Here is a 23,824-nt window from a genome sequence, read left to right on the forward strand (position 1 = left end):
ATCATCCTCCGCAAGGAAGAATAAACCTGTCTGGTGGACAACTGCAATAAATAAACCATATAACAAAAGGAAAAAAATTGCTGACCAGGACCAAGCAGGTGCCCAATTGGAAGCAATATCTCCTTAGCCTGAACAAGCAAATAAGAGCACTAATGAAGTCCTCTAAAGCCAACTTCGAGTCCATATTGGCCACATCTACTAGATACAGTCATAAGGCCTTCTTTACATAGGTCCACAATCTCAAAGGAAGTATCCAGATCTGTTCAGAACTGGTAGTCAAGGACACCACATACATAAATGCTATAGATATAGCCAATCTACTGGCTGACAGATTCATTGAAAACTTCTTCCCTCTGTCTCCCCTATCAGTAAATCAGGACATTCCCAGTACCTGCAGTACCTGCCCCTAACCCTTATCTCTAGGGGACAGGTCATCACCACCCAATCAAAGGCAAAAAATACAGCGTCCATGGGACCCGATAATATCCCAGGCTGCATCCTACATGAACTCAGGCATGAACTTGCAGCACCATTAGGCACCCTATTCAACCAAAGCCTGAGTACCTACTTTGTCCCAGCTGAGTGGAGGACAGCCACTGTCATCCCTTTACACAAAGGTGGAGTGTCCACCAATCTGGGAAATTATAGACCCATCAGCCTAACTAGCCTAATCTGCAAGGCCATGGAATGGATTATCATGGACCTCATTAACAGGGACATTGGCAACCTCCAAACACTTGACCGCACACAGTTTGGCTTTGTAAAGGGGAGGTCATGTCTGTTAAATATTTTTGACTTCTTTGAGCCAGTCACCAGAGCAATGGATGAGGAGAAGACTGTGCACACCACCTACCTTGACCTAGACAAAGCCTTCAGCACTATTCCCCACTCGGGCACAATAGATAAACTCTCTCAAATAGGCATCAATCCATATGTTACCAGATGGGTAGCAAACTGGCTCACTGATAGAACCCACCTAATTAAAATAGGGGAAGCCATCTCAAGCAGTAGACCCCTAATGAGCTGCATAACCCAGGGATTGGTCTTGGGTCCACTGTTATTCCAGATATATTTCTCTGAGGAGCAGGTCAAAACCAGTAGGCTATCGCTGACCAAGTTTGCAGATGACTGCAAGCTAGGTGCAGTTATCAATTCCCCAAGTGATGTGGACGTTCTCCAAGAGGGTCTCACCCAAACAAATGAATAGTGCCAGAAACATGGCCTCAATCTCAATGCCAAAAAATGCATCATCATCCCCTTTGGGGAGAGTGATGTTTCCACATATTATCACATTAATAACAACGTCCTATGTACACAATCAGTAGTGAGGTATTTGGGCACCCAGGTTGATAGCAACCTGACTCATCCAGGGGCAAGGCAGTCATAACATCCCTGTATTCTTCCTTTATAAGACCAATTATTAAGTACAACGCCCCCTTCGGCATTTACCTCGCAAAACACATGCAGCAGCTTTAGAGACCACAGAAGTTCCTCACCAGGAGAATCCAGGGCCTCAAACATCTACCCTACACAGATAGGCTAAAAGCTCTGTCCCTCTAATCAGTTTCATACAGACTCCTCAGAAGTGACCCATGTCTGGCATACAAAGCAATCTCAGAGACCCAGCCTTGATGGGACTGTTGCATATCTGCAAGTCAAGCTCCACTCGAGTAACCCATACATGCGACCTCAACCTGGTCTGCGATATCTTTAGGACTTGTTGGTGAGACAGATTTGTGTTGCAGAGACTCCCCCATCTGTGGAATAGACTCCAGGCCATGTCAAGCAGAGTACCTCATTATCCTGTTTTAAGCGTAACCTGGATAACTGGATGGGAAACAGAAAATACACCCCTGGGATTCCATCTGTGTCCCTGCAGGACAGGGGCCTTAGGTGCTGACTTGTATAAACATGGACGGCGCAGTGGTGCAGTGGTAGCATTGTCGCCTCACAGCAAGAGGTGGGGTGCCTTCTGTGTGCAGTCTGCATGTCCTCCCTGAATTCATGTGGGTTTCCTCTGGGTACTACGGTTTCCTCCCATGTTACAAAGACATGCATCTGGAGTGTTTCTCCTCGGGCCTCAGCTGAAAATTGGCTTTGTTCCAAGTCGGACTTTCCCAGTTAACAAATGTTAAATAAAATAAATAAACATGGACTAAACTCTTGGTTAGGCTTATAAGGGCCTCAGGGCCAATAGCCTAGTAACCTCCTATGATCCTATGAAAATATGTGTGAGTGTATGTGCACATATGTATACAATCTGCAGCACTCCATTAGTCCATTACTGCTTGAGATCAACTTTGAATAAAATGTTGTTTCAGATATTAGTTAGCATAATACTGTTTGTTGAATTAACAAAAATTATCCCACCCAGGAGCCTTTTCTCTTGAACAAGACATGTAAGCAAGTACAATGCAAGTACATACAAGGACAACAATGTTGCTCATGGTCTATCAGAGAAACTCAATATGTATTAGTTACTTCTGACATGCATTGCAATACGTGATTGCAGTGTTTTGCAAGTAAACTATAATTATAATGAAACAACACAAAACATACCACCAGTCAGGTGTGCCGATGTGCTTTCTGAAAATTGTCTCCAAAACTGTTGAGCAGTTACTGGGATATAGCCCATAACATAACATTTTGAGCCCCATTGTTTGTTCTGATAAAACTGTGTTGGGTGAAAGCTTCAGAGTGCAACATGGATCAAAGTTTGAGATAAAAGTAAAAGTTCTTACACTAATATTTTGTCAGATACAAGCAGAACATTTTTGGGTTATGGTTGATGATAGTATAAGGTATGGTAAGGTAGGATGAGGGAAGAAATGTCAGTGGAGAAACAAAAAGTTAAGAAAAGGCTTATTTGGTGACTATATGGAATGGTGCAGGTCAGTTTTAAATGAGAACAGAAGTGAAAATATAGAGGCGGTACCGAATAGATGGAGTGAAGGGGATAAACCACAGCTGACTGAGGAGAAATACATGGTAACTGCTTGAAATGCTGGGACCCACTAAAGCAGGTCCTGAAATTTGAAGACTGAATGGTCGAACGATCGAACTTACATATAGTAAGCCTGAGATGCCTTTTCATGGAATATTCCTTTTTCACTGATGTATGGCGATCTTGGAGTTGGTATATATATGTTTGGGGGCAGTGGGGGTGCAAAAGGGGCTTGCCCCCCTGAAAAAGAAGTTTGATGCAGCTATCTTTGACATTCGGTCTTCTCCTGTGGTTTTTTTTTTTTTGGCATGTCGGCACTCGCTGTTTTGAGTGCCAACATTTCAATAGTGAGCCAAAATGCATGCATTTTACTATACTTCCATTTTAATTTGCCAAAAGAATATGATATATATTGCTTTTCACATGAGCAAGGACACTTTAGAAAACAAAGTACTATAAAAATTCTTCATTTAAAAGAATTGCAAAATAGGGTATATGTACTGGTGTTTGAGATGTAATTCCCCCAAGTATCAATTGCCCAAAACACATAATGTCAAAAATATATCAGTGTTTTCCATAGAAAATCACTACAGGTGTAATTTCTAAGTGCGTCTTGAAAGTGATATCTTTGTTTTGGAAGGGTTCTCCGTTTTTTGAGTTGGTGCAAGCATGGAGTTGGTATAAATAAGTTTGGGGGTGTGAAGGGCTTCATCCCACATTGTAGCTGCAGAGTTGTGGCTTCATTTTTTCACCTTAATGTGTTTCAGGCATTAGTTTTTGATGTTAAGATTCCTCTGCATTCTGACATTTGATGTTCCATAGTAGAATTGCAAAAGATATATATATATATATATATATATATATATATATATATATATATATATATCAGATTACATAAAACTGAAACGTGCTGCACACAATTAGAGTCTTGGGAATACAGAAGAAGTTTTAGCATAAACTGTTTTCCTAAAAGTAGTAAACTTTTATTTATAAATGCAATGGCAAGCCAAGACACTAGATACAAAAGATAAGTTAGTTTGCATTCTGAAATCAAGTAAAGGTTCATTGAATCTCACAAGTGATTGTTGAGGAAAATTTTCTAGTTACATTACAGGCATTAAGTCTAGTTAAGGGAAATGTGACGACTAACTGTGGAAAAAAGAATAACAACGGTAAGGGCATTATTTAACACACTAATACTTTGCTGTCCTCCAGAGTTCTGTGTAGACATCACAGACAGCCATTCATTCTGTTATAGGGTGGTGATACTGTCAGGTGTAGGAAAATGGAAAAACACCATAATTTGTCTCATGTGTGTCAAAATTGTGACAAAACTGTGAAACTTTGTATTGCAAGATTCACTTGACAAAACTGTGAAATTTTATATTGTGAGCTTTGCCTGACAAAACTGTGAAACTATAAGATTCAACATCTTAGGGAAGAACTACAGCAGTGAATGCAAGACAAAGCAGGCCAAGTTATTAAAATAAGGGGAGAAAGGACTTATGACAACTTACCATTTTGTAAAGAACTAATATGCCTTTTGTTTTATGTCTGTCCAAAGGTCACTGGAGAAAATGAAGAAATAAACAGACATGATATTTCTTCCAAATGAGATGAGCTCTTGTGCACCTTTTTCTGAATATAAAATGAGTAACAACTACGTCATTTTCCATTATTTCAGGAGGAAAGTGGAAAGCAGCCTCCATTATGAACAAACTTCTAATGGGTTTGATAATTATTATCTGTCAAACTATGGATGCAAGACAGCTGCTATGTGATCATTCCTTCCAAGGCTGAAGAGAAGAACATGGCTATGTAAATCCCTTAGGAGTTTACAGAACCCACCAAGGTAAGGTCTGATTTACACACACACACACACACACACACACACACACACACACACACACACACACACACACACGCACGCGCGTGCGCACACACACTGCAACAATATGAGATGTAAACATTCCTAACATTTGATTGTTACTGCATCTTATCCACAATGTACCAGGCCTGTGTAAAGGCTAACAGGGCATAAAACATCAAACTCTCTCTAGACTGGCGTGGCATATAGAATATTCAAAGTAACTGCATGAATTTGTTTATGCATGCTAAGCATTATTTTCAGAATAATTTATTCTGTAATGAGTCTGTAAAGCACATGTATAAGATGATAAGAACTGTTAAGTCATTGGTATAAACTCTGAGTTAGGCATTCCTATAGACAAGATCTGAAATATTGGCAGTATTGTTAATAAGCTTGTAAGGTGATGGGTCTACTACAATCACCCAAGTCCTAGTCACTCGGATTTACCATCTTGCAGCCAGAAACTCTTGGTGCCTTTAGCTCACATGCTGCCTTTTCACTCTCAGATTTGACTACATGTTTGGCTGAGGTGAGGCAGCCATGGGGAGAGAATGAGGCTGCCACACCTCACCTGAACACAGTAGCCAAGTTCAGGCAAGGTTAGTCTGGCAGCCCTAGGACCAAAGTGGGTGAAGGGGTGGGAATGCAGCCTAGGGTTTTGGGCAGTGATTGGGAGGGAGATTTAGGTTCAGAAAGGGGAGAGCTATAGGTTTGGGAAGCAGGAGTGGAGTTTTAGGATTAGGGAGTGGTTGCAGAATTTAGGTTTAGGGAGTGGAAGGCTTGTATTGGGTTAGAAATTGGGAGTGAAGTTTTAGGGTTACAGTGATCATGAACTAGGTTTAGGGAGCGGGAGTAGAAGTTTAGGTTTAGGGAGGAATCAGAGACTTTTGGTTTAGTGGGGAGAGTGCTATGGTTAGAGGTAGGGACCAGGCGGGAGTTTTAAAGTAGGGCTGTGCAGTTCAGAAATGTCAGGTGGTGAGAGAGCTAAGTAATTCATTAAGACTGGACTAGTGGGAGTTAGGGTATTTGAAATTTAGAGTAAGTGACAGCAAGTGTGTCATGTGTCCTAGCATATCAGTACTTGTAGTAGACCTAAAAGGGATAAGACAGTGAATAGAAATAATTTTAGTTATGCACACACATTATTTTCTGAAATATGAGTTGTAGCACACCACAGAGCTGTTATGTTCCTTTTTTTACTAATGTCTGTATTTAAAAAAGCATCCCTTACAAGAAGCTATAATTTCACCTTTCTAATCATATCTAATTTGTAGAAAAGTCCTTTCACCATGCCAAACCTTTTTCATTTTTGTCTAAAGTCATGTTACACTTGAAACAAAGAATTTTTAGTCTCAAAACAAATATCACAGATAGATTTTATTCCTAAAATGTCTTAACACTCTAATACATTTGATTTATAACTTCAGCAATAAAATAACAGGCCATCAAAAATGTATATGTCAGAAGGATGCCGTCTTTACTCAAATTCTTAACTGGAAACATCTTTTAAAGGACTAGGCATTTGACTATCTTTTGTTTTCCTGGCAAAACTGATTTCATTCATTGTCTGTGAAGTTTAAACATTTTCTTACCTGTCTATGTAGCTATTGATCTATCCTTTGTTGACTAGGTTGATCACACTAGACTGGTGGCCTCTTTTCAAGGGAAACCCAAGGTGTTATTTCTATGGACTAGGGAAAGTTTGACCAGGGTATTAGGGAAATCCACCTAAACTATTTGATAAATACCACCAACTCAGACAAATGGGGCCTGGGTTTAACATCTCATCCAAATGCCCCTCTTCCTCATTTTGTCACTTTTCAATTCACACAACAGTTTCAGAATTTTCTGGGGTGGTAATTTCAGAATCACCTGACAAATAACACATTTCTCTTGCTTAGTCATTGGAGTTATCTAGCACCTTAAACTATTCCCTTATTTCACCCATTAAGTCCAACAAGACTTTTAACATTAATGGCTTTGCATCAGGTTCCGTACTCATTTTGTCCAAAATTTGCTTTACTACTTCTGTCTTCCAATTTTGTAAAACAGTCCTCTCCTTACCAATACTATCAACTACCTCCTCTTATGTTGTCATACAAGGCAATGCTATCACCACCTCTTTCAGAAAGTGCTCAATATCTTACTTAAAAGGTATGGAATTTCCCAGATCTGTGTATAAATTACTTCTACTCATTACAAATGCCACTTGGTTTCTCCCTTTAAAACAGACAGTATGCCTAGTGGGACTAATCCAGACAACAAAAAAAGGATAGACAAATAAATAATAAATAAATCCTATTTGCCCCAATCTTTGCATCTAGCACATCTTGTTATAAGTAATTTTCTTTCCACAAGGTATTTGTAACTCACCAAGAAGCTTCAGTGCTCATTTCAACCTCATATTTCTCAACCTTTGTATATAAATTATATGCTTTTAATTCTTAATAATGATTGTTTATCCCTTGATAGTATTACTGCTTTGATAGAGCTAGATGGTCATCAACAAAGAAATTTTATTTACTGAAATAAACATGTTTTTCTGTATTGTTCTAAGAGATTTATGCTGACCACTTTACTTGCCACATTATCTGACTACTGAACTATCTCTACGATTTCAGCAACTCGGGTTGTTTTAGTGTTTGGAAGAGGTGCATCCATTAACCATCTCATCCCACATGCATGTCTGCTTACCCTTACTTATCTTCCAATTCCATAGATTTTTTTAAGGGAGATTTGCTAATTTACCTAAAATCTCCATGAGGTTCAAAGTCATACCTCTCAACCTGGAAACATCAAAAATCTGGACAAGGCCCATGAAAAATAGGTACAAATCTGTACGCTTATTATCATAAAATTTGCATATGTAATTATGTAACCCCACCCACTCCAATGGAATCATGGGATACCAAATTTCAAACGCAAACCGATGAACAAACAACCAAAATATGGTACCAGAGTCCCCCTGCAGCCATCCAATGTCCCATTACCTGGCTATTTCACCCCATTTACCATAAACACTAATGTGCATACTGCTTTACTTCTACAATGATTATTTGGATTTTATTTTACATTTTATAGCACAATGAACAAACACCAATAGACATCTGCTAAACAAAGCAATAATGTCTCACAATGAAAGCAGTCTCAGCCCTGTGCACTACAGTCAGAGCAACATACCACTATGCCAAATCAAAGACAAACTTAAATGGCTATCATTTAGTGAATTCAGTTCTCACTTCTCACCATAGCTCTCAACCTCTTAGCACAAAAAACTGTCCAAAGCCAATAATGGGGGAATACAGCCCCAAAAATAGGGACAATTTTCAAATACTGATTTTATAACCTTAGAAAATTGCTAGAATAAAAGGTTTGATGTTGCCATTTATTTTCTGCAGAATATGAAGTCTGAAATGCAAATGCCATTGCCTGCCATTATTTAGAGAATTCTGAAATCCAGAAAACCACAGATTTTATGAGGAACTATATTGTGAATTATACGGAGGACACAAGCAATGACAAAAATAAAACACACACACCCTTTCCATGCAATCGCAGCATAATGAAAATGGCAGCATTTCTGTATTCATAGGTGTGTACTAGGTTAATGATCTGGAGCCTTTACAAGCCTAGCCCATTGGATTACACTGTTTATTATACAATTACATCTGTGTGAGGGACTTAATGCTAGTAATGCATTCTGCATTCCCTACATTTATTTAAGTATGAATATGAAGTGAAAATTCAAATGAAAAAAAATACTAGACAGTCAAGTTTTGGGGATTTTTAAAGAGCCAAAAATAACCTGAAAGAAAGAGGGAAAGCTTGAAGATGCAGGAATACATCTGACACAAACTGCATTCACAAAGCACAGAAACATAACTGATGTTTGTCCCAGAGCCAACTGCCACCTACAAATTTCCCTTATGCAAGTCAGCATCAAACCCTACAAAAATGTTTTAGATAAAGCAAGTGAAAAATTAGACAAAGCAGGTGAGACACCTGGGAAGCATCACTCCTACACAGTGAAAGATTACTTTACTGCAACTCCTAACCAGAACACAAAATTACACAATAAATAGCCCATGAAAGTGACAAGATGAAATAAGAGCTGCATGCCATAGAACACCACCCTAGAATTTTGTTTTGAACTGTCACTGCATTGCAATTATACTGGAATATGGTACTAAACTTGAACAGCAGTAACTATGCAACACCAACTCATCTAAGAGATCAAACTGTGTATTTTAAAATGGGACTTCAAATACATAGAAAAACCTTCAAATATGTAGAAAAACTGTGTGCAAATCCACATGGCTACTGAGCTCCAATAGGTTAAAACAAGATAATGCAACACCCACTTCCGAGGGACAAATATCCAACTGTTCCGAACATGACACTGCGCGGCTTGACTTTAAAAATCGGAATGGACAGCAAAGCACACACTACTTATACATACATAAACATGTAGATGGAAAAATAAAGAAACAGTGAGCAGAAGTTGGAGCTGCCAAGCTACCATTCTCAAAACTGACAAACCCTACCAAATACCATCGCCCAAAGTGCTCAAACAAATACATTTTCCACCAACCACAATGTGGAAACTTGTCACACACACACACTCACATTTTGTTCCTTACCTAATCCATATCCAAGCCCCAAGTCATTTCCAAAATAGCAGCAGACAGACGATCCATTAAGTTGCTACAGGGTACGACAGCAGAAGATCCATTAAGTCGCTTAGTCGCTACAGAGTACGACACGGCAGCAGCATCACAGCAAATCCCTTGGCTAAAGCAAAGCCAGTAATTCTTCTGGCAGTAACAGTTAATTTTAAACAGTTACAAACAAAAAGTCAAGCTGTAGCTTACAATAAAGGCTGTCCTCCTTTGTACCAAAAACGAACTGGCCACGTTAACCACAAGGCACTTTTAATTTACACGCAGAGTCGCAGAACACAGGACACAATATACAGCACACGATAAAATTAGATTTGATTTTAAACAGTTCCCGCCTGGTTCTTTCAGCATCTACTGCTCGTCGCACTCCTCGCAGCCAGCCGGAAATGATGACGTGAGCTCCTTGAGCTCAGTTCCGACTGGCTGGTAGTGCTGACGGAGCTGACGTCATCACGAATGTGATGACGTCAGCTCCGACAGCGCGAAAATTAAAAAAATAAAAAAATAAAAGCAAAGAAATCGGAAATGAAGGGGTGCCACTCGGGAATCGTGGCACCCCTTCATTTAGACCCCAAAACTCGGTAAAAACCGAGTAATTCGGGACAGTTGGGAGGTCTGTTCAAAGTTTACTTTAAATCTCTTTTACCCAAATGAGTCAGTTAGCCAGTGGGCCAAAAGGTGTCTGTCCTGAAAACATTTGTATTGGAATTCTGCTCCAGTGGCAGAATCAATGAGCTTTAGGCCTTGATGTGCAGGAAAACCCTATACAGTCTTTTACAATGACAAAGTTTCAACAAAATGTTTTTGAGAAAATCCAAAGAAGGACAGCCATATGACCTTTGTACATATGTACCAAATGTGTGATTTCACAAGCATTTCGTGATCATAGTCTGGCATACCACAAAATACTTAAGAGTCCATTAGTGGTAGGCATTTATATCTTCAGCTCAGGCTGAGCACTACAGAAAGTAATCCAGAATACATATTTACTGAGTTGTGATTAGACCAGAAGTAAAAGAAAATCCTACATATTTTATTTTGTGACTACAAATGTGGCATCATTAAAACTCCATATACCAAGTGCAACAGTGTGCTCAAATTCAACACTCATTTTCAATGAAATTCCTAAGGATAGAATGGCTGTCTATCCTCTTATTATTTTTGAAAGATTTACTAAAAAGTCTATTAAGGGAGACTGACATATGGCCTTTTGTACACTGGTGCTATTTTATTGTACTCTGCTGAGCTTACTGCATTATATTAAATTTTTATTAGGAGTGGGTGTATGATTTCTGCTCATACGGGGGTGTGCAACATATGTGCAACCTATATTTATGCTGAGTTATGATTACAAAAAATATATAAATCATATGGTCTATATTAATTAATCTAAAACACCTTCATCTAAACGTAATATATCTAAACTCATTTAATTTAAAATTCAAATCATCCCAAAAAAACAGTGTTTTTGTAGGGGGGTAACCTCCCCACATACCCCCACACACTAATTATATATTACAACTCCAAGATCGCACAGCAGTGGGGAAAACAGCAAGCTCCCATAGACATATATTGACTAAACTCTAAATTTAGACCATGAATGGCACCAAAATCATACACATTTTACCAGACAAAGCAATGTATTTTTATGACTGCAAACATGGCATCACCAAAACTTCATTTGTTGAGCGGAAAAGTTTCTAATGCCTAATTTAGCACAGAGTGTCAGTCAATTTCCTATGACTAAAATGTCAGCTTTAGGCATATTTTACAGCTGAGTGTTCTGTTGCCATTATCTGAATATTTTCTTAAGAATTCTCATAACAGAGAAGGCATATGGCCTTTCATACAATGTATCAAATCTATAGTTTAATCAATATTTCACTGTCATAGACTAGCATACTACATTTTACCCATTTTTCATTTCGGGATGGTGCATCATTTTTGCTCAAGCTTGGCTGTGTAAGTCCAGAAAAAATGATTGCGTAGCTGTCATTGTATCAGAAGTAAAAGTCTTCTATATTTCATTAAGCAAGCTGCAATTTTTGTTACTGCAAATATGGCAATACCAAAACTCCATATACTGAGGGGGGAAGTTGGCTGACAAATTCAGCAATTAACTGCATTGACATCGCTAAGGACAGAATCACACAGTCTTAGGTGCATCATTTAGGTGCTTATCCTGTCAGCAATTGAAATTTGTGTGAAAAAAGTTTAAAGGAGGCATGTCCTTTATACAACAGTATCAAATTCAAAGTTTCACAGGAAGTTGTTTACTGTAGTCTGGCGTGCTGTACTCTCCTCGGTCTCAACTTGAATAGGAATACAGCTGCTTTTCAGACTGAAGAAGAGTCCATATCTGTAACATAAGGGATTATGATTGGGTATCTAATCAAAATAAGCTAATAATGTTTTCAAGACATGGATGGCAAATACCTTGCCTCTTTAGTGGAGTGAAATGTCTCTAGTCATCCCTAAATTCCATGAAACAGTCAAGATGTAGTTAACCATTTTACTATTTTCTATGGGACTGTACCTAAGCAGGTGACTATTTTTGTGTACTTTTACTCTCTGTGTATAAATGCCTGCATCTCCAGAATAATTCAGCATTTTTCATGAAAATTTCTTTGCTCTGCAATACTTCTGGACTATTAATAATATAGTATTGTGGAAAACTACATTAAAAAGTGACAGACGGAATGCTGCATAAAACACACCAGAAAGCTAGGTTGTATTGTAGTTTCCTGTTGTTTACTAATGTGAAGTGCATGTCCAACGGAGAAAGTAGGAATAACATAATTCCACCAAGAAAGGACAGAAAATGAAACATGCTGGTATAATGTTTGCTGTTCGGTAGATGGTACATACAGAGCAGAAATATAATTTTATAAATCTTCACTTAATCTCTGTTACTAACCTAAGATCGTTTTGACCTAGTTTAACAGTAATCAATTGCCTTGTTGTCAGAATGGTGAAAGCTTTTGATGTCTACTAAACTTGAATGCTATAAAGTACATACAGTATTTATTTATTCATTTCTTAACTAGGTCAGGAAGTAGTCTTCTGAAAGCAGCAACTAAAGCAAAGTAAAAAAGGATACTAGAAAATATGTGCAATAATTCCTTAAGTGCAGAATTTCACAGCATTAGCAATTAAGAATGTCATGTGTTTAGTAGTTCTAGTCATCTTGAGAAAAAATAAAATGGGTACTGAAAAAGAAACACATGTTTAACACATTTGCCCTGCATTACAGAGACAGGGATGATTCAGCGGTGGTGCAGTGGTAGCGTTGTTGCCTCACACCAAGAGGCTCTCCCGTTCAATTCTCGGCTTGGGTTGGGAGTGCCTTCTGTGTTGAGTCTGCATGTCCTCCCCGCGGTTGAGTGGGTGTTCGAAAGACATGTGTTGAATGGGCGTGCCTTCGTTGAAGGTTGGGTGTCAGGCTGGCACCTCGACTCCATAAAAAAACAACTGCCAATCATTAGCGGACCAGAGTTCTGCTGTGCTGACCCCTAACCGGGAAAAGCCAAAAGACAAACAACAACAGAGACAGGGATGAAAAAAGTAATTCCCATTCCTTGTGACTATAGGAAATATTAACTATCATGTGGGACCTGGTCACATAATTGAAGTGTAAGGTAGTAGGGATTATAGGTTAATAGGTAAATACTAGGCTAGTTGTACTTGTGAGCCATTTTAAGGTTAGCCAACTTCCCTTTTGGTGCTTGAATTAACCTATGCTGTTTGATGTTAGACTGGCCTTACCCATTCTGTGGTCGATTATTATTATATATGTATTCCTAGTAAGGATAACTGGGATCTGTCCATTAGTAGTACAGGGGCAGTCCTGGGGTAAATTTTCTATTACTCATCCTTAGATCCAAGGTGCAATTGAATATGGACAGGGAAGAGCTTTGTTTTACATGGATAGGGAGTCTGTTCCATGGCAAAGATATTCTCTGTGAGATGTACCTGTCCCTCCAAACCATTCTGTTGATTTTGCAGAAGAGGTTTAGATCCCGAAACCAAGTATTTATGATTCCATTTGACGTTGATGTGCAGTAGGCCCATCAGTATTGGCTCAGAAGTGCCTTGTATACTAGACACAGGTTACTTCTTAGCAGTCTGTAGGATGCCAAGTATAGTGACAAGACTTTGAGTCAGTCCATGTAGGGCACATTGTTTTTGCCTTGTATTCTTTTAGTAAGGCATCTCTGCTGTTGCATGTGTCTGGAGAGATACGTACATGCCAAAGGAACCATTATATTCACTGATTGATCTAATGAGGACTGAGTAAAGGAGGGTAATTACATCCATAGATCTACAAACAATCCCTTTGTTTATAAGCTGTAGGATATAGAAAAACTTTCTTTTAACGATGGTCACATGTGGGTTGAATGTTAGGTTTCTGTCCACATAAGTTTCCAAGTTAGTCTGGTTTAGTTTTGTATCTATTTAAATAGATTAGCAGTCATCTACTAATTTAAGGTGAGATAAAGTCCTGAAGAAATCAGGACCCCCCCCCTGTATTCAGACATAGTTATTACAAGACAATATTTTGTTTTAATAGCAGAGTTCTAAATCTGAGCAAGTCAGCTGATTAACACGTCAAGAAAGTGCATTAACTGACAAAATATTAAGTTGTGACAATGCAGTATTAATAGATATCTGCTGGTTAACTTAACTAAGTTTGCTTGTAGGTTAGTTATTGTGAGCATTAGTCACCTAAGCGATCACCAACATGAGTAGAATGGACTTTGATATAATGTCTTACCTGAAGGATAACACTTCATAAGTGTAGTTGCCCCTCATGCTGCACTGCATTGTCAGTACTGCATTGTAGTTGCCCCTCATGCAGAACTGCATTGTCAGTACTGGTGCATGAATCCAGGTACATGATGTGGAGATAGTTCCCTCAGCTGTCCGACTTTCCCAGCATCAAAGGTATGTGTGCAACCTGTTGAGGCACTGGCTTATAAGGTAGCTTACCCATTCAGTGTATTGTGTGCCACTTTCCAAACGGGTATTCTGTTTCTTAGGCATTCGGATTGTCTGTGAACATGGAGCCATGCCTTGCTCTGTCACAGCTGCCTGTTGCCCTGTATGCCTTGTTGTTACTGATAGTCGTTGCTGTTTATTTTCATGTGTGCCCATTCTACCCATGGTCAGAACCATGCCTGTTTGAATCTGGTGATCCTACATACTGTCTGAAAGTGCTTGACTATTCCAAAAAAGCATACTACAGCAGCTAAAAGACTGAAATTAAAACAGTGGCAGCAACAGTAAAATAAACGTACTGTGAGGATGTCAAGAATACACGAGACTTTATTATAAATACAGAAAAATAAAGTGCCTTTCATCCAATGTATAACGAATTCATCAGATAATTTTTAATTATTTATGTCACTTCTTTTTATATATATAAAATACACAAGTCACATGGTCATTCCAGTGACTTCCCTCCATAAGAGCACTAAGATACCTTATTTGAATATGGTAACCAGGTTACATGCGTTTATCATATAAAACGAAAAATAAATAAAATTCAGTAATGAATATAGATTATGAATTCCTATTCTTTAAAACTATATACATAAATACACATTTCCTATCTGTATGTAACACTGAAATGATTCAAAATCTAAATATATAAATATAACAACCAGTAAAAACATTTTACGTTTATGTGTTTATTAAAATTAAGGAACTTGTTAAGATGATGAGAAAATAAAAGTATAAAAATATAGGTGGATGAATTTGTGATGAAACATTAAAATGATTTAATAATGTTTTATTAGATATATTTTTAACATTTGGATATTTTGATTCTAAGAAAATCTGAAATTAGATATTTAGGGATATTGTATACCTTTGTTGTGACAGAAGAAAATGCTTTTACTGGTTGTTATATTTATATATTTAGATTTTGAATCATTTCAGTGTTACATATAGATAGGAAATGTGTTTTTATGTATATAGTTTTAAAGAATAGGAATTTATAATGTATATTCATTACTGAATTTTATTTATTTTTCATATTATATGATAAATGCATGTAACCTGGTTACCATATTCAAATACGGTAGCTTAGTGTTCTTATGGAGGGAAGTAATTGGAATGACCATGTGACTTGTGTATTATATATATATATATATATATATATATATATATATATATATATAAGAGGAAGTGACATAAATCATTTAAAATTATCTGCTGAAGTTCGTTATACATTGGACGATAGGCAATTTATTATTTTCTGTGTTTATAATAAAGTCTCGTGTATTCTTGACATCCTCATAGTACGTTTATTTTGCTGTTGCTGCCACTGTTTTAATTTCAGTCTTTTAGCTGCCGTAGTACGCTTTTTTGGATTTGCAGTTTGCTGCTTTTTGTTTGAGTTTTTGGTTGCTTGACTATTCCCTCTGTCTATTTTGAATTGGCTCTGATTGTTGTAATTTTACAGGGGCGTTGTTACAGCATCTTATGTGGGGTGGTGGTATGTGTCCTGTCATACATTTCTCTTCCATGGTACACCCTTTATGTTTGTTTTGTAGTGTTATAATGCTTTGTGTGCATGTGTGGCCATTTCATTGTGGTCCTTATCCAGCATATGGTTGTTTTGTCTTCTCTTTATTGTTTGCCTTATTAAGTTGGACATGTACTTGCTGTGCATCTGTGCTGTCAGTTGTGGCTACTGTTGCTGCCCTCTTGGTGTTGTTGGCTGTAGCTTTAACTTGTGCTATGGTTTCATGGCCTTTACTGGTTGTTTTTATATGAGTTGCCAGCTATCATCCTATTTTTCACTGTATCTGTGCTGTAGCCATATTCTTCTTGACTATTCATGTATGTGTATGGTGTTTGTTTTTCTGGCTATACTGCCAAAGTAACATTATCATCTCTGTTTTCCCAAAAAACAATGTGCTAATGATCTACCACTGATGCCATTGGGTTTCTTCAAAACTGCATCATCCTGTGACACATGCAGTGCACCATCATATCTGTTTTTACAATATTTGGAATGTGAGGTGAAACATATCATTTAATTATTTTTCCTTTGTTGACCAGGTTAGTCCCACTAGGCTAGTAGCCTCTTTTCAGGGGAGATCTGAGTAGGTATTTATACTACTAGGGGAAGTTTGGGTAGGGCACCAGGAAAGTTCTTGTGCTCTTTTTGATAGATGCCATGGTCTCTTTTACATCCACCTGAGCTACCACCAACTCAAGCAGATGAGACTTCTATTTAATGACTTATCCAAAAGATGGCACACTCAGGTGTGCAGCACCCCCTGCATATTGCACTGCAGAATCAGCAATCAATCTACCTGCTGTGGGAATAGAACCCACATCCTTCTATACCAAAGGTGAATATACTACATATAACTTGTCTCATTACAAGGGTAGTGATATGCACTGTGATTGTTGCATATTTTGAAACTGATTTTTTTTTTCTGTATGCTTTTCCTGATTATTACTGCTCCATTAGCTAACCTGCTTTATATAACGTTTGGGTTATTTACATGGTCACCACAGTCTCTTTTACACCATTCTGTTTTTATCATCTGAAATTTAATTAAGTGTCAAAAGAGCCTAGTTATGCTGCTCAGTTTGCAGACAACTCAGTGATATTCAGCTTCTTAACATTTCCCTGAGCATTACATCTTTATCGTTCATCCTTATCGCTGTTCAAGAGCAATGTATTTCCTGCTTACTGACTATATTTTTACTATGAGCGTGTTCCTCAACATATGTTGAACTTGGTCCTTTGGGGGAAAACACTTTTACAAACTATGTCTGCATTACTGGTTGTAAACCCCCCCCCCCCCCGCCCCCACACACACACATACTCATGATTAACCAAGTGATTCCAGTTGTTAACATATTTTGGAGACTGAAAAATAATGACTAAGGAATAGCACTCTTCAAAATATGGAAGTGACAAAAGATAGGTTGATAATAAGATTAACTAGTAGACTGGCAGGAATATTAAAATGAGCTGCTTTTTGCTTAAAAAAATATTTTGTCAAAAAAGATGATTTGATAGGATTTGCCTTAGATTTTGGTTAAAATGCTAACATACTGAATGTGTTGCAAACCCTTCCAATGTGGAAAAGAGAATTTTTATGAAACAAAACAAGGAACAGTTCTTCAAAATGAAGAATAGTTAAGAAATACAGTGGGGCTGTGTGTTATACTGCATTCTTTTTAACATTCTAGTACAAGTGAAAACTGTTTACCTGAAGGCCCAGCAGACTAGTGTTTGAACCCCACAGCCTACTCTTTCTCATCATCTAACACAGTGCATGTCTTTGCATTTCATTTAAACCTACCCTTTTTGAAGGCTGACTTTCAAATGTCACTTTGTTCAATGGCATGTACATTGATTAGTGTATAGTTAGTACAGAGCTTGTTGAAATTCCTGAGCTTGAAACCAGAAATGTTATTCTTTTTATTACTGTCTTATAATTTCAGGAGAGTCAAGTATTGTACTACAGCTAGGATGCTGGAATTGTCTGGGAGCCATGAAAGTATTGTAGACTGTGACAAACACACACACACACACACACACACACACACACACACACACACACACACACACACACACACACACACACACACACACACACACACACTCACACACGCACACACACACGATAATCTGCATAAACACACAGGGTTAAGGTGCTCTTATTTGCCTTACTAGCATATATAACCAAATATATTTGTATACAGTCATGCCAGGTCTGCAGTACTGTATTTGTTTTCATCTGCCTCATGTTGTGACTTGTTATTTTGTTTCCAGGATGGAGCATGAGGCTATTCAGCTGGAACATCAACATGTTCATAGTGTATATGAGAAAACAGCTTCTTACTTCAGTGATCTCCAGAGTAAGGCTTGGCCCCGTGTTCGTCAGTTTTTGCTGGAACAGCAGCCTGGCAGTCTCATTGCTGACATAGGTAAGGTTGTGCTAATGGATGTAAAGGAAAAGGCGGTGTCTGAACTAATTACACCATGCTTTATGTATTCATGTATATATACATGTACTGGAATCATTTTTTTCTTGGCAAACAAACTTCATTTAGGTGAAACTTCTATTTTTTGAGACAGCAAACTGCAGATTCGTCATACCTTCAGATGACTGTGACAGTATTAAGATGTCTAGAAATATATTAAGAAATATGTTAAGTCAGCTACATAGTGCACTTTAGGGTAGCACTATCTGTTGTTGCCTTTGGCATTTGCCTGCAATGTGTACATTAACATTTAGTTTTATCTATGTAAATTGTGTCTTTCAGTAATCCTAATAAATTCCTGAATTGAGTGTCAGAGCTTGGCATTTTTATAAAAAAGCTTCTTTTATTTTACTTCCATACTCAGGCTCATGATGGCATGGTAGGTGCACCACTGAAATGAGCAAGGCTAGATTTACATTTAATACTTACTGTTAAGTGACTCATAACGATGACCGGTATCTTAATAAAAGGATCAGCATTACAGATCAAAGACCTTTCCATCCATCATAGTGCAATTCAAATATCCTTTGAGTGACATTCAGTGCCACGTCACTCATTCCACTTTGTGTAAGGGGCTACCACAAGTATGACGATTAGTAGCAGTTATGTGTTGTCAAGCAACATACAGTATTTAAACACAACGTGTAGTGCCACAGACTAGAGGGGAGTATGACAAGATATTCAAAATGTAATATAAACACTGTATTTTTGTAAGTATCAACAGTTTTATGAAAGTTGACATTACAACAGTCAGTTATTGGGAAGATGACGAGTGCAAAGCTAAAAAGGGGTGAGAACAAAGGGATAAATACAGCAGATCCTAAATAGTTATAAATATTGTAACATTTTATTGTATGTACTATGTGCAAATGTCATCAGTGCTTTCATGATTTTTTTTCAACATAATTGTTATAATTTTAATATGATTTCTCTCAACATAAAACAATCAAGGCTCTCACGTGTCTTGACTTGTCCAGGATACCCTGATTTAAATGCAAAATCAGCATGCTGTCCTGGCATCCCAGTTTGCATTCTGTGAGTCCTGAATCCACAATTCTGTGCTCAGCACTATCTCAAGCTGGGACTGACTGCAGGCACATCAGTGATTGTGGTATTTTTTTTTTTTTGTTATTGAAACTGACCACCTCATGCTTGTCTCCTTCTCCTGAGCCCCGATTAGAGAATGCATATAGAACTTCATTGTAAATTATTCAACTTTCTGTTAATTGTGGAGGTTTTGTATGTATTTATGTTTTTATGCATTTTTCAGTTATGTATGTACCTATATTCTGGAACTTTTCTCCCTAGGACTCAACTGAAAAGAGGTTCCTACCCAGTAGAACTTTTTTTTTAACAAAGCAAATAAAATAAAGAAATATATCTATATTTGGTATCACTCAGGATTATCTACTGTGCGCCATTATTTGGATATTGCACCAGTGTTGAATGCAGCAACCTATGACCAGCTCCGTTTTTTTCTCTGCTTTTAATATTATATTTGTGTGGCTGTACTTAGTCATTATCATTCTGTGCAACAGAATGACAGTAAAGGCTGAATCAAGTCTTTCTTGGCTGCACCTTTATCTGCACTATGGCACTCACCTTACTTACCTAGCAGAGCATTGTCATCTCAGCCCCTCAAAACCAGGGAATATCAGTGCAGAGTTTGATCCAGGTTTTCTGGCAAAGCCTAGAAGCAGTTTGTACTTCTCCTGGCCATTTGTTACAGTTGGCAGGGCTACAAGACAGCACAGCTGTGAGAGATTCACACATTTTATGAGAAGCCTGGTCCCATATTGCCAAATAAGGCAAACACTCTGCAGAGTAAGTAATGCTGTTAATACATTGCTTGTTCATATTTGTTGTGCCCAGGTATGATATTGTTACCCTATTGTGATATACTGTACTGAAGATGCTTTCATTTAATTTATACACAAGCTGCATTTTACTGTATTCATTCTGAATTTCATTGCTTTATTAGTGTATCTTGTTTATGGTGAATATACTTTCCCAGTCATGAACTGATTGGCAGACATGTATATCGATGCTAGAGGAACATTAATATTAAGGAAAGGCATTGTTGTTTTGTATGTGTTTTCCACAGAAAGTGTTTCTTATGTTATGTTTGGAGGATGGGATACCAAGGTTTTTTGTAGTTTTACTAAAAAAGTATTATTCTGTAGAAGACGATAGAGACTGCATTTTATATTTCTGGGCAGTTGCTTTTGAAAATCACCCTGATGGGAAGGAAGGAAATAGGGTTAAAAAATAAAGAGCAAACTACCTCACCAATTACCCTCTTATCAGGAAGTTTGCAGGCAGCCCTTTTAACTTATTTCCTTGAGATTGTAATGGAGGTAAAAACAGAAGAGCACTTGGATATTATTTGCTGTGGAAGCTGGACAGAGCTAGTTGTAGAAGTATTTTATGTTTCTGGAACTGAAGAAAAGTAAAAGGCTGTTCCCAGTTACAATAACAGGAAATCATTGTACATATTCTAACAGTGAGTGAATTTGTATTCCCTAAAAATTACTTAAGCAATAACACACACCTGGGTGTGGGTAATGCTGGATTTGCCCACGGTTAGTGTGGTTTCACCCTGGTGGCCAAACAAAGACAACCATGGGTAAATCCAGCATTATCCACACCCAGAAGTGGGTTATTGCTATTATACAATGACATTATTTAAGAAAAAAAATACTTACTTTTCATAAATAATGGCATTGTATAATGCTGCTGTGCTGCCCTTCTGCAGCTGTCTGGTATTCTGCGGCAGTTCTTATGTACTGCGCATGCATATGCTTACACAGTACATCAGAGCTGTGTGTGGAAGCAACGGAGAAAGCAAGATCTCCGTTGCTTTTTAGAAGTGTCTCGCTATATTAAAGGAGTTTAACATAGCGAGACAGCTTTAAATAAAGCAGTGGAGAAAGGAAGATCTCCATTGCTTTTTTTTAAGCTGTCTCACTATGTTAAACTCCTTTAACATAGCAAGACACATTTTAAAAAGAAACGGAGATCTTGCGTTCTCCGTTGCTGTAACAAAAAAAAAAAAAAAAAAAAAAAAGACTTATACTAATGGAAAAAGTCCTGGCTACCGGACCTTATTTACAACGGGCACGCTGACCAATCAGTGTGCATGTTTTGTAATGTTAATGGGGGGTCATTGTATAATTACAGTTATTTCATGTATTAATTTCCGGTTATTAATTTACTGTCCTTATCTATAGCTATTCAGTATTTTTTCAGCTTCTTAACTCTTTTAAAATGTGATAGTTTATCAGTACAATTATGTGTGAAAAGCAGACAGGCTCTTTCTTTTGTTTTATGACTAGATAAAATTCAATGATTGACCAGACATTACAATTACATTTGGGTCTTCTCTATTTAAGAGGGAAGTACTTTACTGGATTGGAAGGATGAAGTTACTTTATTAAATGACAGTAATTTCAGTTTGCTATATTACTCTTACTTAGTTGTTTAACCAAAGGCTTTAATGTCAACAGCTCTACATAGTGTCAAAATCTTGGTGCAGGGATTCATGTAAGAAAAATAGTGTTTGGCAGCTTGTGATTTTCTTCTAACACAACAGCTAATTTAACTTCCTCCTCTTGACTAGATTTACACACTCTAGACAGTATCCCCTTTCCATTTTGCAAGTGTCTTCTCTTCCTTTTCTGATAGTAATTTTATTTTCTGTGTTGTAATGAAGACATAAAAATATTTTTGGCATTTGAAAGAGACGTTTTTCTTTAAATGCCATTGTCAGATCCAAAACTACATATATATATATATCTATATATATCTATATATATATATATATATATATATATATATATATATATATATATGTATATATATATATATATACACACACACACATATGATGTTGTAATGACCGAATTGCAAAAACAGGGGTCAGTTTAATATAGGTAGTCATAAGAGGACTCCATAATACTAGGGATTAAGTTTTGTTTACTCCATCCACCACCCACCTCTGTCATACCATCTGAATTGTCTTTTTTTTTTTTGTTTTTACACTTTGTCTTACTCTTAAAGTTTTTCCTCCATCATTTTAAAGCACTGTAACTAGCTATGACAGCAGTGAAATAACTAAATTAATCCTGGGATCTGAGGGAGAATCCTTGGGATTCTAGATGCTCTGATGAACATCTTATAGCATTTTTTTTATAAACTTTTGATCCAGTGACAGCCTGAACAAAAATCACGACTAAAGAAGAAAATCAGTCTTATTTTCTTTCAAGGATGAAATAAGTTGTGCTCAAGGCTTAATGTTCAAAGCTGACCAAAATAGTGTTTCCCGATACACTGAGAAGACACATGCTTATAAAGATACATATATCATATCCAAGAATAGTGCTTGCCTCTCTGCTCTACCCCCCCAAAAAAGATAGTCAATGTCTATGCACCACTGGTGTTACATTGTGATGAAAAAAAATGGCCACAGTCATATGCAGCCTACATTCTTTTTACCCCCTTGGACTGTTACAAAAGTGAGCAACAAATGGTCACAATAACATATTTCAACTTGATGCCATCAGATGTATGTATACAACATGCCTCCTTACCCATACTAAAAGATAGCTATATGTATACATCCCTGTTGTTTGAGTGTGAGGAAAATGAAAATATATTGATCATAGTAATACGGTCCATATTCTTACTCCTAGACAGTGCACTGCCTCTAGGCAAGCCACAGATACATTCTCTGCAAGTCTCTATGGTCTGATTGTGAGGAAAGTTAAACAAATAATAGTCACAATTGTCTGTACAATAGGGTAGAGGTTGAAAATGGGGCCTCTGTGTTAGGCCTGTATCAAAATCCCTTTATACACTTCAGGGGGCCACCAGGCTCCCAGATGCACTGAGAGCCAGGATGTTCTGTTAGGTATTTTCTGCCTTATTTTTGAAAGATGATTACTAATTAGCTGTTATTTTTTTTATTACTATCCATAACAGTTATGTATTTAGCCCCAATACTGTGTGTGTCCTCAGTCAAAATTGGAGTTATTATTTTTTCATCTATGTGTCGACATACAGACATTGTCCCTGACAAGCCAGGCCTGTCACAAGATGCACATAGACGCAAATGCAAACAGACAGACACACACACACACACACACACACACACACACACACACACACACACACACACACACACACACACACACACACACACAGGTTCATATGATTGCTAGGCTAATGACCCCATGGGGACTTTTTAATCCCAGACATGCTTCCCAAATGCATGTGACATATTTTGATACCCTAGGGTTATTTTAAGGGGTATATGCA

At 37.6% G+C, this 23,824-nt stretch overlaps 1 protein-coding gene across 1 annotated transcript in view; it reads left to right on the forward strand.

The window, feature by feature from the left end:
- The window catches only part of TRMT9B (tRNA methyltransferase 9B (putative)), a 541,165-nt gene that overhangs the window by 416,089 nt on the left and 101,252 nt on the right, over positions 1-23,824 (forward strand). The window contains exons 3-4 of the mRNA XM_044062499.1: positions 4,629-4,796; positions 18,297-18,451. Of these exons, the coding sequence (XP_043918434.1) occupies positions 18,298-18,451 (154 nt within the window). The 5' untranslated portion in view covers positions 4,629-4,796; position 18,297. The remainder of the gene's footprint in view (positions 1-4,628; positions 4,797-18,296; positions 18,452-23,824) is intronic.

This window comes from Protopterus annectens, chromosome 2.part1 (assembly GCF_019279795.1).
Source record: "Protopterus annectens isolate FY-2018-M chromosome 2.part1, PAN1.0, whole genome shotgun sequence".
Classification (NCBI taxonomy): domain Eukaryota; kingdom Metazoa; phylum Chordata; order Ceratodontiformes; family Protopteridae; genus Protopterus; species Protopterus annectens.